Consider the following 17,720-nt stretch of genomic DNA (forward strand, 5'->3'; position numbering starts at 1 on the left):
GGCAGGATTTTACAACCATCCTGTGCTAAGTCTTGTCCACCCACCTGTTTCTGTATCCTATCATTTGTAATCAAGTTCAGAGCATAGACTGTGCAGCGATCGTTTCCATCACCTTATGCTGTGCCTTGGGGAAGAGGGAGAAAAGTTGAGGAGTTACCATTTCCATTAGCAACTGCATGCTGGAGAAGAGCAGTTTTCCCTGTTCACAGTGGGATCTCCATTGTTTTCAGTAGCATTGCAAGGGCTCGTAGCAGGCACAGTGAAATGTGCTGTCTGCTGAAAAACTCATGGCCAAGGAGAGTGGTGCTATGTTCTGCCCACCTCAGCAAAGTGTAGGGCAAAAGCCTACATCCTAGTTTTTCTGCAAGCTATGGAGGCAGACAACCAAATAGGGAGGAGGCATGGATTGCTCTTGAAGCTGAGGATTAAAGTACAGCAGCTGGCTGCCTTAGCAAAGAGGAAGAGAAAGAAGTAGGAGATGTAGGAATTGTTTCATGTGTTCTGGGGGTCATTCCCAGGGCTCAGGCTGTATAATGTAAGGGCAGAAGTTGTTTGCATGTTTGCCCTGAAGTACCTTGAGTCATAGAGGGTCCTCTTTGAAGCAATGACCTGAAGATGAGGACAGAACACAGTGATTTTTTTTTTGGCCAGAACATCTGTGCATTATAAAATCAGCAGAAAGATTTGGAGCACATTGCTGGGATGTATTATATGATGAAGGACAGAGTGCCTTATGTCAAACCTGTCCTTGTGCTAAAGTATCTATTTTAGGAAACCAGCCTCAGGTTAAGGTGCTCTTGCATTGTGAATTTGGAAGTGTCCTTATTAAAGCATTTTTGGTGATTAAATATCCCCAAAGTTAACATTTTGCACCTCATTACTTCCATGAGCATATAGCTTCTGTTTTCCAGCTCTGAGGCTTGCTATGCTTTTGTCAGCCTGATTTACAGATCCTTACAAAACCCAGCAGGATGGCTGCTGCCAGGATCTTGTTTAATTCCAGCCACACTGTGGTCTAAGTCATGAGTAAGTAGAGACTAGAAGCATGCTGACAGCTTCTTTAGTTCTCAAGGTCCCAAGCCTTCTGCTTATGACCATAAAATTTGCTGCATGGAGTGGGCAGTTAGAAACCAACCTTTGCCTTTCCGTGCTCTGACTGGAAGATATGAATGTTTTGAATGTGCTTTTTTCAGATGGCCATCCTATTCCCCACCCTGCTGTGTGTTCATTTCCTCTCCTGTTCCCTCTCTCACTTGTTCCCATTCTTTTCCCTTTGCTGAAGCAGATGGTGCTGAGCCAAACTCCAGCAAGCTTCTGGGGGTCCCACTGACAGAGGAGCCACAGCAGAGGCTCAAGTGGCAGGCTCATCTGGAATTCACACACAACCATGATGTGGGTGACCTCACCTGGGACAAAATTGAGGTCACCCTGCCACATTCAGACAAGCTGCGCTCCCTGGTTCTCGCTGGCATCCCACATAGCATGAGGCCACAGGTGAGAGTGCTGCCTGATCTGGGCAGGCACTCCTGCCTGGAGTGAGAGATCATGGAATGGGATCTCTTGAGAGGGTGCCAGATTATGGCTTTCTGTGGCTGAGTGACTTCTGTCTCTGTTCACCCTGTCCCCCCAGCTGTGGATGCGCCTTTCAGGGGCTTTGCAGAAGAAGAGGAACTCAGAGATGTCCTATCGAGATATCGTGAAGAACAGCTCTAACGATGAAACCATTGCTGCCAAACAGGTAGGAGATCCTTCAAGTGCTCAGTGGGAAGAAGGCAAGATTTGCTGTGTGAGGGGGATGGGGTGTCTGCCTGACACCTGCAGCAGGGGCAGTTGAGAGGAGATGTGGTTAAATCCTAATAAAGCTTAATCCTGTGGGGCATATTTCTCCTCTGTTTTGTTAGAAAAACAATTATTTTCCTCTGTTCTTTCAGGGGACAGCAGGAAAAGGTTTAGAAAATGTGGCAGCAGCTCTCTGGCCACATACAGCAACAGACAACTTTCCCAGGCCTTTCTGAGAAAAGGCTGTGAGAAGATCAGAGAAAAGAATGAGAAACAATTCTTATCTTAACTTGCTGCACGTGTTGTTGTGAACATGTGGAATGTGTTATGGAGATTGGTTTACCAAAGGGTGGTTTCCTAATCAGGCAATGGTGATGATGTTTTAATTAAAGGACCAATCAAGTACATGTGTATCATAACTATCTATAAAAGCAATGGATTTCTTAATAAAGACAGATTGATCAGCCTTCTGTCAATCATGCAGTCAATGCTAACTATTACATAGCAGGGGCCCATTGCTATGATATCTGGTGACTGCCAACTTGTACTGCAGCCTAGGCTAAAGGCACAGGAGCTCCCTGCCACGATAAGAAAAATGCCACAGTTGCATCTCATCAAACATCCTCACAGTCACTGAGGGAAGGGAAGGATGAAAGGCTGACAGATGCAACTCTGTTGAGATTGTGGCAGCCGCTTTCAGGGCCTGTCTTTGTTCCCTTGAACACAAAGTTTGTGAACATCTATTAAAGACTGTTAAAGGATGTTTTCCCTCTTCCTTTGACCTCATGGATTTGGCCAGGTTTTTGGTTTTTCTCTGAAATACGTTTGTTAGGAAGCTGTGCTTGAAATCCAAGCAGATGTAATTCCCAGCTAGTGAATGTTTCCTATTGTCAGTGGTGAAACTAGGGTCTGAGTTTAGGCAAGTATTTCTAGGGATTTGGCAAGCCGCTGTCTGCACTGTCTGCACTGGCATTTTCCTACGTGTCACTGAAGGCTGTTAAACTGACCCCAGATGCTTGGACAGGGACATCTTTGGTGACTTATGGGTGTGTGTGGGGAGGCAGAGTTCCCTGAGGCAGGGGGCAGGGGGAAGTGCAGAGAGCTGAAGGCAGCTTTTCAGATGCTGCAAACTGATTCTGTCCTTGTTTATGGCTGCCTGACAGATTGAAAAGGACTTGCTACGCACAATGCCCAGCAACGCCTGCTTCTCCAACATGAACAGCATCGGGGTGCCACGGCTGCGCAGGATACTACGGGGACTTGCCTGGCTCTACCCAGACATTGGATATTGTCAGGGCACTGGCATGGTAACCTGCTCTTTCAGAGTGTCTTTGTGATAGGAATCAGTTTGTCTCTGGCTGCTACACCAGAGCGTGAATGATTTGAGGTAGTGCTGCCAGATACTGTGATCTCCAGGTGAGCTGAAGAGAAACCCCTTCCACCTGGAAGACTTTTCCTAAGGAAGGGAGAGCAGAATAGCACCCTACACCCAAAGATACGGAAGACTTTGATCCATCTGTTGGGGAGGGGGCAGTCATTATACTGAGGAGAAATCCCTTCAGTGGAGACTGCAGTAGAGCTCCTGCAGAAGGAAGATTTTTGTCACGTAGATTCTGGTCCATCTCTCCATGTGAGAAAGTGGGGAAAGAGTTCTACTCTTAGAACATGCAGTTTTTCTCTACTCTCTACTGTAAGAGTTCCTTCTTAGAACACGCAGTCTTTCTTCCTTCAAAATCCTAGGTGGCTGCCTCTCTGCTGCTCTTCTTGGAGGAGGAAGATGCCTTCTGGATGATGTGTGCTATCATTGAGGAATTGGTTCCCGCCTCCTACTTCAGCACCACCCTCATGGGTGTGCAGACAGACCAGCGTGTCCTGCGGCAGCTCATCGTGCAGTACCTGCCCCGCCTGGACAAGCTGCTGCAGGAGCACGACATTGGTAAAAGTGTGCCCTAGAAATTTCTTGCCAGGGTGACATGCAGACAAAGAGCATTGTTCTTTTTTCACAAAGGGGAGCATCAGGGAGAGGAGCAAACCACCTGACCCTGGAGGCAATGCATGGAGGAAAGCCCTTAGAAGAGTCCACCTTCACTGGCTGACTGACTTCCTCTGTTGTGATTACTTTCCATGTCTCTGTTCACAGAGCTCTCCCTGATCACCTTGCACTGGTTCCTCACCTCTTTTGCTAGTGTTGTCCACATCAAGCTGCTGCTGCGTATTTGGGACCTCTTCTTCTACGAGGGCTCTCTGGTGCTCTTCCAAGTCACTTTGGGCATGCTAAGTATGAAGGTAATTCCCAACTCCTTTTCCTCCTTTATTGTACTTCAGTGTTTAATTCTGAGGTTTAGGGACAAGAAGATTTTATATCCTCTTGCTGTAGGGGGTTTGGAAGTGTGTTAGGGAAGACGACGTCCTGCAGGCTTCAGAACTGGAGGCTGTGAAAAACTTCTAAGGCACTTCACAGAAATTAGGGATTGCTGTTTCCTGTGCATACATACCTCATTTGTTTCCACATAATTAAACCTTGCAGCTGCCACCCTCTAATCAGTCTAGATCCCAACCTGAGGATCCATCTTATCTAAACCAAAACTATCAATACCTCTTGATTTTGCACAATCTGGGAGGAAAGAGAAAGCCAAAGTTGTGATCATCTGGGAAGTTTTGGATGGTATTGCTTGAATGCTCTAAGAGATGACTGCATTTGATTTGGCTGGCCTGATCTTTTCTATGTGAAAAACAATTTTGTATTCAGTTTGCTGTGTGAAGGGCAAGGGTGATCCTGATGGCGAGGTGGAGCACAGTTTGACATGGTGCTCTAGAGTACAGCTCCCATTCTCTTATCCCTGGCAAGATTCCTGCTGTGACTAGTCCCAGTGGTTGGTGGAGAACAGGTTTGAGTTTGGTTTTCTGTGCTGATTTGATTTCATTTCAATGGTGAATGCTGTGATTCAAAAAAATGCCAGCTAGAATTCTTGGAGGAGAGAGCAGTAGAAGATGCTGTTCCCCTCTCAAAAGTAACTGGGACTTTTCCTGTTGAAGGTTTTTTAATGGAATTTTCTAGTTTTACCTGCCCAGTCTGTACACTGGGAATGTAAAACTGCATCTAGCAGCCCCAGGAGCACAGTTGTCGTGCTCACCCCTCCATGAGGTAAAAATGTCTGTGTTTTTGCAGGAGGATGAGCTGATCCAGTCTGAGAACTCTGCCTCGATCTTCAACACGCTGTCAGACATCCCGAGCCAGATCGAGGACGCGGATGTGCTGCTGCGGGAGGCCATGCGCGTGGCGGGCTCGCTGACCGACGTGGCCGTGGAGACCCAGCGCCGCAAACACCTGGCCTACCTCATCGCTGAGCAGGGGCAGCTGCTCAACTCCAGCTCCACTGTCAACAACCTGTCCAAAGTGAGTGCACAGAGTCCCTTTTTACCATGCTTACAGATTCCCACCCATTTATGGTTTGGGAGCAGGAGGTCCTCCTGTTTGAGAGGATTTTTGGTTCCAGGATAATTGTTACCCGGTGAAGAAAATGTATTGGGAAGTCCTATACCAATTACATGCTGCCAGTTCTGTCCTGGTTGATAAATCCCCAGATGAAAGGGATATTAGCACTGATTGTAATTATCATTCATGAGAGTGATGATGAAATGTGATGCGTTCCATTAATGAAAACTAAAAGAAACAACATATGCTTTTGGCAGAATTTGCTTGAAGCACACAGAGTAGGAACTGAATTTAATCCATTAGTAAGAAACTGGTACAATAAAATAACCTTGGAAGGTAGAGTCAAAAAACAGCAGCAGCTGCTTTTGAGGGGCCAAATTAAAAATGCAGCAGTGTTTAGTCTTAGACTAAAATCTACAATCGCAGACAACATACTCAGGCAATTCTAAAATGTAATACCCATCCACTTAGAAATTTATATGCAATCACATGTGGAACTGCTTTTTGCAACCAATAGAATTAGAGTTAAAATTATTTACATGGATCATGGTTGATTCTTGGACTTCAATTATGCTTTTGTAATAATTAAGGTATAAATAACCTGTTGAACATGGAGCAGATGGAGCAGTAAAGCTGATTCAATGCATTTGGACTAGAACAGCTCCTGTCCAAAAATGCCTGTTCACTCGCCTGCCCTTTCTAGTGGTAGCTGTCAGGACCCCTTGCCCAGAGCTGACTGGTGTGGAGAGTTGCTTTATTTTATTTCTGGAATCTGTCCTGATGTGTGCACTTTGTTCTCTGTTGCCTCTCCCGCAGATTGTGCGACGCAGGACTCAGCGCAGGAAATCCGGCATCACCTCTCTGCTTTTTGGTAAGGACAGTGCTGTGCCTTTCGTGTGTGGTTGGTGGCTAGAGCAGCTTAGGAAGGAGGGGAGCAGGCAAAGCAGGGAAACATTGGGACAGAGGGATTGGAGAGAAGGGAGTCAGAACTGAAGGATGAGAGGGAAGAAGTGTAGTTTACTACTTGATTTCTTTGATCTTACTGCTGGCTGCGGGTCTACGTACAAATCACAAACAGGACGGGACTGCTGTGTAACGTGCTTTGAGCTGTTTTATTTTTCAGCATCAGTCTCATTACATGATTATGACAATGGGAACATGCCATTAGCTCACATCCCAGGCAGCAGACCAAGAACTTAATGTTACAACTTACTTTATAAGTTTTTTGACCAATCACACAAAGCAAAAGCATATTGATAGTAGTCCTATCTAACTACTAGAAGCACAGGTACCTTTGGTTAAAACAATGCCTGCTTATTTTGAATACAATACCTGCTTGTAAGCCTTAAAACACAACGCACAGAGCTCCATTATTAAGCTTAAAACTTCCTAATATCTTGCTAGATAAACTTTTCTGTAGCTTAAGGAGTTATTCTAGACAAGCATTAATACACAGACCATTGTTCTTTGTCCTTACTTTTCTACATTTTACATAATTTTTCTGCTGACCTATCCCAAGGCTACTGCTTATCTCCAATCACAGTTCTGCTGTCTCTGAGGCCTGCCTTTTGCAGCTTTCCCAAAATCCTCTGATTTTATTGATTCCCACAGATCTGAGCTCAGAAAGTAAATTTTAGGTTATACAGTCCATGAATAGTGGACCACAGGAGGTGCAGCTCAGCCCAGCTGTAACGTCCTTCTTGCACTGATCAACAGGTCAAACACATTTTCTGGCAGACCTTATGCAGTCCACAGGCTGGATGTGGTACTCTGATCTTACTCTGCTTAGTTCAGGAACATCTCTGAAGATGTGAGAGAGGGCAGGATGTCTAGTGTGTCGCCCATCAAAATTGTAAATGAAAGCATCATTATGTTTTCCTTACTTATTGAGAGTTTGATGTTGTTACTTCAACAACAACAAGGGGAAGTCTTGCTTTTGACTCTTAATTTTCTTCACTTATGAGCCAAGCCAACATATGTCCAGAAAGGGCACAGTCAGAATAGCTTTTGCAGGGTGTTAAGAGTAACTTATTTCTTGACTCCATAAGAGCCCTTTCTGCTGTAAGTCTCAGTGTCATCACCTTACTTGAAATTGCCACATGTCACCACAGGAATTGTTTTTCCGGAAGAAGACAACATACTGAATTTGCAGGGCTCAAACAGTGTTCCTGTTGTTGTTGAAATGACCTGAATAAATCTAAAAATGGTCTTTAATAAAGAATAAATCTTTACTGGTCTTTCCAGAGAGGAGTTTTTCTGATGTTCTCCAGGAAGCTGATATATTGTCATGGGTTTCCTGCAAGCACATAGAGCATTACATAGAAAAATTATGGTGGAGTACCCATGATTCTGTGAAGTCAAGCATGCAGAAGTGAAGAAATGCAGGAAAGTTGCTTGTGCAATCTAAACTCAGAGCTTTTGTGCGTAATGTTATCATATAGTTGGTACAGACTGAACTGGCAGGGAGCTTGGCTGCCACATGTACCTATCTTGTGTCTCTGTCCTTGACAGTTTAAGTATTTTTATGGAAGTGATAGTGAATTACGCATTTGCACAAAGATAAAATTTAAGTTCAATCTTCAAAATATATCAGTGGTAGAACAGAGATAATTGATAGGGTTTTATCATTTTAGTGGGGCTTCTGTACAATGACCATCATGTGTTTTGCCTAACATTACTCTTAGTATTTAAAATGTTGGGTAAAACTGAGAAGTTGTCATCCTGCAGCAGTTGACCACAATGGAAAAATTCAGCCCAAGTGAGAGGAAGGAAAGCTTGTATGTGATAAATTCACCCTCTACCAGGAACTGACAATCAATCCTAAATTTAAAGTCTGCTGCCTGTGATAGTTACTGTGTAAAACTGGTATTTAGCCATCATCTGGGAAGGAAAGAGAGCTTACCCAGAGCTTAATTCTTAATTCTTCTTCCTTAGAGTGAATTCAGATGTGTAGTAACTTGGGCAGGAGTCATAGAATCACAGGAGCACTGTTTAGAAGAGACCTCTCAGTGTCTGTATTCCAAAGTCTCCTGCTTAAAGCAGACTCTTGCTCATGCTAGATCAGGTTGGTCAGGGCTTTGTGTAGTTGAGATTCAAAGAGTTGAACCAGATTTACAATGCAGGAAGAGAAAGAAATAATGAAAGATTATTTGGTGGAGAGCAGAACGTGCAAGAGGTGTTTTCCTGTTGTGTGGGCATTGCAGCAAGGGAATGCAGAAGAGTTCCTGCTGTGCAGAGCTGTGCAGCTCATCAGTCTTTGCAGGCTCAGAGTAGAGCCTGCTCACATGTGGCTGGTCATGCAGTGTGGTTTCCTGTTTGGAAATGTGGGTGTTGAAGTTTGAAAGTGAACATGTTGAGTGCAGTGAGGTGAGTCTGGAAGACAAGAAGGCTGCTTTCCTCTGTACCATGCCCACTCTAAGGTGGGAGAGTGTGGGACTTGATTCCCCACATTTCCTGCTCGTGTTTGGCTAGGGTTGATCTGAGTACAGAGGGAAGAGCACGGTGTTTTGGCCAGATGGGACTGAGAGATGACAGAAAGAATCAATGGTCTATGTAAATGGGAGCAGCCCACAGAGCTAGTGTAGCTGTGGTTTGGTTTCTTCTCTAGTCTCGTTTTATTTTAGCAGCATGAAATTTCTGGGAACCCCCGACGTCTGTGTGCTCACCTATCTATTTTCAGTCTCTGCATCTCTGAATAGTGAGAGTTCTGGCATGCTCTGTACCTACCCCTGGATACAGAGGGGGAGATTTTGTTATTTTTTTATTGCTTGGACTGGGAGTAACTGTGCCCCACAATTTTTCTAGTTTAGAAGCAAAGTTCAGTTTTCTCTTAAGCTCTGTGTATCTGATGTCTCTCAAATAATTTAATGTAGCAAATAGAAAACAATTATAAAAATAATTTTATACCTAATTTTGTGCTTTTATTGATGTTTCTATAGTTTGGGGTTTTTTTATTAAGATCACATGATTAAAGAGATACTCTTAATCAGTTTTCAATTAGCAGAAGCTTAATGTATATATAGCTGTTGCAGCAGCTGTAACTCAGGCCATGCTTTATTCATATGGTTTTCTATAATGCTGCTAGAAGATAAGCAGAGTACTAATTTGCTAGCCAATGGTTTACTTGGCTCCTGAATAAAAGCTGTGTTTGTACAAACATTGGAAATCAGTGAAAAAATATATCAGTTTAAATGTTAATTTTGTTAATCAAGCTACCGCATCTTCAGTATATTATAGAGGGAGCAATAGATATATGAAAGTGCACTTTGGATTTAATACAAAATGATTTTTTTAGAAAAATAAGCAAATGTTTCATTGTTCCCAAACATCATATACCCAGTGTTTAAGGCATTTAGATACATTAACTGTCTAAAGAAGCCATCTCATCAGGTATCTTTCTGCATAAGGTAATAGACATAGGCTGTCAAAACTCCTAGGGGGATTAGTGATAGTTAAAAGATGCTTTGGTAACTTTTACTTTGGGCTCATGACCATTTCTGTACAGCCCAAACATTTGAAATCTGGCTCTTAAGGAGTTTGAGGTCTCTTGTGGCTCTGACTTCATGACTGGCCCAGGAAAGTGGGCTGTCTTGGTTTTTCAGATCTTTTCCAAGACTCAGTGGAGAATATGCTCTCAGCCTGTGAGTTATACAAATATCAGAAGTAATTCAACCAAAACCTGATTCAGATTCAAGAGAATTTCAGTTGAAGGGAATTATTGCAAGTTCCCCAGTCTTGTGTCCCACCTTTCAGCTGACTGTATATTATAGGCACTTCTCTAAAATAGTACCTTGGTATGCTGAATTTCCCAGACAGATCAAAGATGACATATTCCAGTTCCATATGCAGTTTGAAGTATCATCTCCTTAAAATTTGATGCAGTCAAATTGGTATGTACTATTCACATTATTGAATAGATTGGGTGTAAGTGCCTGCCTTAGTTTAGGTACTGCTGATGGGAGGCTTTTTTGGTTTCTTCAGAACCAGGAATTTCTAACAGAAACAAAAAAATTAATACCATGTACTTGCTTTACTTCCCTTGTCTTCCCTCTGGCTGCATGGGCTCCACCAGGGGATGATGATCTGGAGGCACTGAAAGCCAAGAACATCAAGCAGACAGAGCTGGTGGCTGACCTGCGTGAGGCCATTCTCCAGGTGGCACGGCACTTCCAGTGTGTGGATCCCAAGAACTGCATCATTGTGAGTGGAAACAGCTGGATTTGCACAGCTGTGTGCTCCAGGCGTGGGTTTTGAGTGTTCAACACACGACAGGGCTGTTCAAATGCTCTTGAAATGTGGGCTTGAGAAGGAACATGCCAGGTGTAATGGCTGGAGGGTGAGGCTTGCTTAATTCATTTGTGGTGGAGGGCTGTGCTGAGAGGTTGTCTGCTGTCTAGGAGCTGGAAAAGGTCTGGGAACAGGGGGAGGCAAGCTTTGGCAGACAGTTGGGAGTCACCTGTGGGCTTTGACTCCTCTCTGCTCTCCTGTGTGTGCCTGCTAGGATCTGACCCCAGACTACAGCATGGAGAGCCACCAGCGGGACCACGAGAACTACGTGGCGTGTTCGCGCAACCGGCGCCGCCGAGCCAAGGCACTGCTGGATTTTGAGCGCCACGACGACGACGAGCTGGGCTTCCGCAAGAACGACATCATCACGGTGTGTCAGCCTGGGCACAGGCACAGCCTGCTTGTTTGGGATGCTCTGCTACCTCTCCTGCAGGGAAAGGAGGGAGGAGATGAGCTCAGAGCCCAGTTAGGAGCCCAGGAGAGGCATCTGGTGCTCCTAGGGACTGCCTGGGAATGAGGCAGTGTGTTCCTGTGAGTGTTGTCCTGTGGGTCATTCTGGCTGCCACCACAAAGTCCCTTTCCTGGCTGCTGTACCGCTGTGCAAAAGGTGGATTTGGTCCAACCCAAGTCCCAGTTTAACACTGCACACCAAATTGTAAAAGCATCCATTTGTATTTAACTGTGAGCATCCCATCTAAAACTGGGGAGAAGAGGATGTTTGCAGTAGCTTTGTGCCCTTAAAGGCCCTGGGCTATGTGAGAAGAGAACATTGGCAAAGCAGTTGAGAACAAAGCGGTTCCTCATTGTGGACACACAGTCAGACAGCTGTACCCCTCCTGCCACTGCAGCCTCTTCAACTGCTATTTTCCACTCCCTCTTTTTCAGATCATTTCCCAGAAGGATGAGCACTGTTGGGTGGGAGAGCTGAATGGACTGAGAGGTGAGAACAGGATGGGTTGCACTGGGGAGAGTGGGGCCAGATGCAGAGCAGCCATTCATCTACAACAGCACCAAAGGCTCCACCAGGTCCCCAGAGTATCTGCCAGGGGCAAAGGAAACGTATGAGAGCAGTCATGCAGCAGTGACCTGGTCACTTGGGGTGGTTGGGTGCGTGTCACCACTGCTGCATGTGGGCAGTGTCCTGCAAGTGGCTTTCTTGTGAAGCTGCCTTAGTTATTGTGATTTTTGAGGCAGCTTGCTTCCTTCTTTGGTGGTAGGCCCTATGAACTCTGATTTTTTTCTCAGCTCCCACTGGGCTTTGTGTAAGGATTTCTCAGTATCTTTGTCAGGCTCATCTCTTTGTTCACTCTTTGTAGGTTGGTTTCCTGCAAAATTTGTGGAGATCTTGGATGAGCGGAGTAAAGAGGTACTTAAAAACCCCACAGTTACAAAAAACTTTACAGTTAAAAAAAGGGTTATGTCATAACTAAAAAACTACAGTTGAAAAGAGCCATAGATTTCCCTCTTTCAGTCTGTTTGCTTTCTCTGGCCTCTGAGTGCTTTGTGATGTGATCAGGCAGCTTATCTTCCTAAACCTGTTTACCCAAATTCCAAGTGGAGAGTGAGGGCCCCAGAGGGCTGCCAAGGCACCTGTGTGAGATGCCTGGGCTTGCAAGGACCCTAGAGATGAGGAAGCAGGGCAGTGTTTCTGTCTGCTCCCAGCTGCCTGTGTTTTTTTACTCCTTTGAGGCTGTACCTATGGATCCTGCTCATGCTTTGTGACCATGACAGTAAATTCTTCCCAAGCAGTTGTGCTCAAGGGGACAATCTGTCTTAGTTCCTCTTACAGCTGGCAGTGATAGGATGGCACTTATCTATAGCAGATACTTCAATATGTCCTCAAGGTTCAGGTAGTGTGCATGAGATAAACATCAGCAGCTGTTGACCTCAGCAGTTTTCAGGGGAAGTGGAGAAGGCCTGGTTCTCTCTCTTCTCAGCATTTGGGGAGTGAGGAAGAGCTGAAAGGCTGACCCAAGCCCCCAGAGAGATGTCAGTATTGACCTATCACTTCCTTCCCCCTCTCTCAGGGCTCCTTAGATGCAGATCACCTCTCTGTGCACAGAAATGTCCCACACTGCTGAGGGTTTCTGTTCCTAACTGCGGAAACAGAAAGCATCTCACTTATGGGGGTGTTAGGAGACTGTCAGGGTGACACCTCAAAGTGGTGTTCCCCCTGACCTGGAAATTCCTATTTGGTTCTGTTTGTCTTGACTTTGAGCAGCCTATGGAGTCCCAGAGACCTCAGTGCAAGTTCCTCTCCACACCTTAGCTCAGTCAGCATCACACCATCACATTCCGGGGTGCTGAATGCTGCCGGGCTGGTGCTGGGGTCACTTGTGGGGTCTCCTGGGCACCACCTGAACACAAAAGTCTCAGGAGATCCCCTGCAGTAGCACAGAACATGGGGCCTTATGCAAGAGCATGACAGGTAGAGGTGGGGAGGGGGTTCTGGCAGGCACCTGGGTGTGGAATTGGTCTGTGCAGAGGTGTGAGTGGATCACCTCCATGCTCTGCCCCCTGAGAGCTGGCTCTCCCTGTTCCCCAGTACTCCATCGCTGGAGATGACTCTGTCACAGAGGGAGTGACAGACTTAGTGCGAGGCACACTCTGTCCAGCCTTGAAGTCCATATTTGAACATGGATTGAAGAAGCCATCTCTGCTGGGGGGTGCCTGCCACCCTTGGCTGTTCATTGAAGAGGTGAGATGTCCCAGTTCTTTCGTGGGGCAGTGCTGCCAGTGGGCTGAGGTGGTGGGTTTAGGGCAGGTGTGCTGAGTGTCCCTCTGCCCCTCCAGGCTGCAAGCCGGGAAGTGGAACGGGACTTTGACTCCGTGTATTCTCGCCTTGTGCTCTGCAAGACTTACAGGTCTGTGCCCTGCTCCTCCATGCTCATCAAACTGATGCTGCTCTGTACCTTGGCAAGGCTTGTGGTCTGCCCCATTCTCCTGTGGGTGTGGTGTCAGCAGGCTGTGCCTGTGCTGACCTGGGCTGGCAGTGGCTCTTGTCCTCTCCCCTGGGCCCCTGTGTTTGATTCTGGATCTGTATCTGGCTCTCATGGCTGCGGGGCACCCCTGGGCTCAGCAGCAGCATGAGAGCTGTTGGGGTATGAAGCAGGAAAGGCCTGCTCAGGGTGGCTGGAGCTAGCTGGGTCTCTGCTGTGATCTTTACAGGCTTGATGAAGATGGCAAAGTCCTCACTCCAGAGGAGCTGCTTTACCGGGTGAGTGCTGCCCCAAGCCCAGCCAGAGCCCAGCTCCTACTTTGGGGATGTTTCCTGTGGAGACTGTTGGAGGGAGATGCTCCAGAGTCTCCCAGACCTTCTCTTAGCCCCTCTGGTGGTAGCAGGGGGCACTGGTGGGGGTGGGCAGCACTTGGCTGTGTTGCTGAAGTGGCTGCCCAGCAGTAACCACACCTTCCCTCCCCGTAGGCGGTTCAGGCTGTGAACATGACACACGATGCTGCACATGCACAGATGGATGTGAAGCTTCGTTCTCTGATCTGTGTTGGACTCAAGTGAGTCATCTGGTCCTGGTGCCCTCAGCATTTTGGCTGCAAAGAGCTTGGGAAGGGACAGAGTGGGCTTGAGGACAGCAGTGGTTTCAGTCTTAGGCCACAGCATCGTTTTTTCCCCCCTCTCACTGCAGCCACTGGGAGAGACTTGTTCCTTGTGTGTTGTGCTGGCCTGATTCCTTGCTGGAAGAAGGAGATCCTGTTGTATGGGGTGGCTCACATGAGTTTACGGGGTTATCCTGTTCCCACAGGGCTGGGGATGGGAGTCAAGGCTAGGGCTGAAAACAGACTAGCCCAGAGGGATGGGGTTTCTTTCCCTGGCTGCAGCTGACTAACAAGCCTATACCCCATTGTTGCAGCGAGCAGGTGCTGCACTTGTGGCTGGAGGTGCTGTGCTCAAGCCTGCAGACTGTGGAGAAGTGGTTCCATCCCTGGTCATTCCTGCGCAGCCCTGGCTGGGTGCAGATCAAATGTGAGCTGAGGTGAGTGTCCCCATGGCACGTCCCCCTGCCAGTGTCTGGAATAGATTTCCCCCTCCTGTGCAGGAGGTGGCCCTCACTACAGCTGGGTTTGGGCCCTCTCCAGTGAGTTGCAGCGTGGGCTGCCCAGACATCCCAGCCATAGAGATTTCCTGCTGTGTGCTGAGGCAGCAGGGAATCTCTGGGCAGTTCTTTGTGAGGCACTGTGCCTGCCTGATCCAAGAGCAGAGCTTGGCTCCTGGGGTCCTGTTGTGACAAGCAGGCAGCCTTTGCCTGCCTCCTGCTGTACACCTACTCTGATGGAGAGTCTGCCTTTTCAACCCCACTGCTCTCCATGTCCTTTGCCAGGCACTCCAAGTCCAAGCAGGGAACAGGGAATATCCTAGGGAGACAGTTGGACAGTCATTGGCTGGGAAGGAGCCAGTCACCCACTGACTCCCTGGTTAGGTGAGAGGGCTGAAAGCAACTTTAGTGCCTGAGCTTGCACAAGGCAGTCACTTGGAGCCCAGGCCACGCATCTCTGGGGCTCTGGGCATCAATGCTCCTGGCCCTCCTGCACTCTGCAAAGCCAGGTGAAGTCCCAGGGAGCTGGAAGGCAAATCCCCTGCTGTCACCACTGCTCCAGCCTGGTTCCTGCTGTCCTTCAGTGGAAGCTGCCTTTTGTGTGCACCACCCACTTGCCTCAGGCCCCAGTGGGAGCATCTGTAGCCAGAGCAGCCCTGTGTGTGCACCCTTCAGGGTGTTCTCAGCCTGCTGCTGAATGGGAGGGGGTTCCTGCCACCTCTGGGCTGCCGTGTCCCACAGCATGGGGACAGTGCCAGTTGGGCACAGCCAAAGGACCGAGTGGGACTGGTTCATGTCTTACCTCCTGCTTCTCCCAGCCAGCAAGGGAGCGCCCTGTGCCAGCCCCTCTGAGCACTGCTGCTGCAGGACACTTCTCTTGCTCCAGGGAGAGGGAGGGGGCTGCAGAGCTCTGAGGTGCTGCAGGAAGGGCTCTGCTTTCTGGAGAGGAAGCTGCCATCTGCCATTGCCAGCTGCAGTTGTGCAGCCCCCAGCCAGGCATGTCTGCAGTCCCCCAGAGCTGGGGCTGCCCCTGCCTCCCTGTGCTGCTGCACAGGCTCTGTAGGGGCTGCACTTGAGTCACATCTTCAGGCTCCTTCTTCCAGCCTGGCCTGGGAGGATGTGAAGCCCAGCAAAGAGGGAATGAGTGACTGCTGCTGTCTTTTCAACACCATCAAACAAGGAATTTCACCCTTGTAAGCTTAGTGGCATGCCAGGACAAGCTGGGAGACAGTGTATTTGTGTGCCTGGGGCAGCAGCTGTGGGCAAAGGCTTTGAGTATGGTCTGGGGGGTCCGTTTTAACATCACACTCTTCTGGTTTTGTTGCAGAGTCCTCGGCAAATTTGCTTTCAGCCTCTCTCAGGACTGGGAGCTGCCAATAAAGAGGGAGGTGAGTAGGTGGCATATCTCATTCTTTCACTCAGCCAGGGGCTTCACTTACTGCCTCCCTCTCCCAGCTTTGTGCTTCAGCCCCTCATCTGCCTCCCCTGGAGCCAGCTCCAGAGGCTGTGGATGGGGCTGCTTTCCAGCAGCTGCAGCAGGAGCTGTGGGGCAGTGGTGGCAGAGGGGGCTGCCTGCCCTGCCCAGCTGGGGCAGAGGGAAGTGTCAGGCTCCCTTTCCCTGATGCTCTCCAAACCAAAGGCCTCTCCCTGTGCCAGCTGTGCAAAGGTGGGAAGTGCAGGAAGCTGCTCTGGATGCCAGAGCCTCGCTATGCTCAGGCTCTGCCCGCAGACACAACCTCTCCTTTGCTGTCCTTTTCTGGGTGTGGTGCACTGACCTGGGTCTCTGTGTCATCCTGCAGGAGAAGGAGAAGAAGCCACTGAAGGAAGGAGTGCAGGACATGCTTGTGAAGCACCATCTCTTCAGCTGGGACATAGATGGGTGACCCCCACCCCACCCCATCCTGGGGACCTTCTCGCTGGCCACACTCATCTCTTCCACCCCCTCATGTCTCACGCCCTGCCCTTCCCCACCCCACCCACTTGTATCTGTGACAAAATCCCCCCGGGGGCTGCCAAACCTCCTGGGACAGATGGAGCTGTGCCAGGAGGCTGAGCTGCAGACCCCAGGGGGCTGATGGTTGAGGGTGATGCTGCAAAGGGACAAGTGTGTTCTGGCTACTAAAACCAAGTGCCCCCTTCCAGCTTTCCACATCTCTGCCACCCCTATCTCCTGCTTTCCTCAGCCCTGCCTCCCCCCCAGTGCCCAGGGGAGCAGCCTGGCTGGAGCCATTGTGCCCTGCCCCATGGGCCAGCAGTGTGGGGATGTGAGCGTGTCTGTGGCTGGAGCGGTGGGAGAGAGATGGCCCTTTTGGGGTGGCTTTGATCCATGAGAGCTGGTGCCATGTGGAATTGGGCTGTGAGAGACTCACTGCTGTACAGCAGCAGGGAGAGCACAAACCCTCCCCATGGCAGCCAAGGGTTCCCCTCTGCTGGGGGACACTGCAGAGTTCCTTTGACTTGGAGCTAAGAAGGGGGAACTGGCATCAGTTTCATCCCACCTCCCTGGCACTGGTGTGGGGTGTTGACAGGAGTTGCCCAAATTTACCAGCCTGTTACCACTGTAACAGCCTTAGGGGATGGTCATTGTCTACTCTGGGAGCAGACAAAAACCACCTCTCCTCCAAACAAGAGTGTTTCGTGCTGTCGTTTTAGATGATTTTTACTGTTAACCAAAAAGCTGTAAATTTCCTCCAGGAACATGTATATTTTGGCACCGTTGTAGCTCAGGACAAGGTTTAGGTTGGAGCTGGCTCAGGGAGACCTACTCGTCCTCCTCGCCCTGCGATGGCACTGGGGACGTGGGTCAGGAGTGGAGAATTGCTGCTTTGTGGTGGTGGCTCTGGATATGGAGTCTGTGACTTTCTACTGAAAGCGCTTGTCTGTGAGCACAAACTACTGATGGGATGACACTAGATTCTTACTTTATTTGGTGGGTTTGTAAATAAAACTGCATCTTGGGAGAGTGCTGGGCTTTGTGGGTTTTTTTTTGACAGGGTCAGGACTTGGTTTAATTTTTCTTTTCTGCCATTTGACAGTGGTGATCCCATTTCTGTGCTGGCACTGAGGGAGCTCCCTGCATTGGAGCAGCCCACAAGGTCAGGCAGCAGCCAGGGCAGAGCCAGTTGTGCTGCCAGCAGTGGCAGCCCTGTCTCACCTCTGTGCCACCAGCA

The 17,720-nt window shown here is 48.4% G+C and overlaps 1 protein-coding gene across 3 annotated transcripts in view; it reads left to right on the forward strand.

The window, feature by feature from the left end:
* Positions 1 to 17,512, forward strand: part of SGSM3 (small G protein signaling modulator 3) — a 29,746-nt gene extending 12,234 nt beyond the window's left edge. For all 3 annotated transcript variants that reach the window (XM_063154594.1, XM_063154595.1, XM_063154596.1), the window contains 18 exons: positions 1,286 to 1,494; positions 1,631 to 1,738; positions 2,943 to 3,086; positions 3,520 to 3,715; positions 3,920 to 4,065; positions 4,949 to 5,176; positions 6,032 to 6,086; positions 10,287 to 10,414; positions 10,716 to 10,871; positions 11,387 to 11,441; positions 11,818 to 11,867; positions 13,047 to 13,199; positions 13,295 to 13,365; positions 13,670 to 13,718; positions 13,926 to 14,011; positions 14,368 to 14,490; positions 15,878 to 15,938; positions 16,350 to 17,512. In XM_063154594.1, coding sequence (XP_063010664.1) covers positions 1,286 to 1,494; positions 1,631 to 1,738; positions 2,943 to 3,086; positions 3,520 to 3,715; positions 3,920 to 4,065; positions 4,949 to 5,176; positions 6,032 to 6,086; positions 10,287 to 10,414; positions 10,716 to 10,871; positions 11,387 to 11,441; positions 11,818 to 11,867; positions 13,047 to 13,199; positions 13,295 to 13,365; positions 13,670 to 13,718; positions 13,926 to 14,011; positions 14,368 to 14,490; positions 15,878 to 15,938; positions 16,350 to 16,433 — 2,102 coding nt within the window. In that variant the 3' untranslated portion in view covers positions 16,434 to 17,512. The remainder of the gene's footprint in view (positions 1 to 1,285; positions 1,495 to 1,630; positions 1,739 to 2,942; positions 3,087 to 3,519; positions 3,716 to 3,919; positions 4,066 to 4,948; positions 5,177 to 6,031; positions 6,087 to 10,286; positions 10,415 to 10,715; positions 10,872 to 11,386; positions 11,442 to 11,817; positions 11,868 to 13,046; positions 13,200 to 13,294; positions 13,366 to 13,669; positions 13,719 to 13,925; positions 14,012 to 14,367; positions 14,491 to 15,877; positions 15,939 to 16,349) is intronic.
* Positions 17,513 to 17,720: the final 208 nt, after the last annotated feature.

This window comes from Melospiza melodia, chromosome 4 (genome assembly GCF_035770615.1).
Source record: "Melospiza melodia melodia isolate bMelMel2 chromosome 4, bMelMel2.pri, whole genome shotgun sequence".
In the NCBI taxonomy this organism is placed as follows: domain Eukaryota; kingdom Metazoa; phylum Chordata; class Aves; order Passeriformes; family Passerellidae; genus Melospiza; species Melospiza melodia.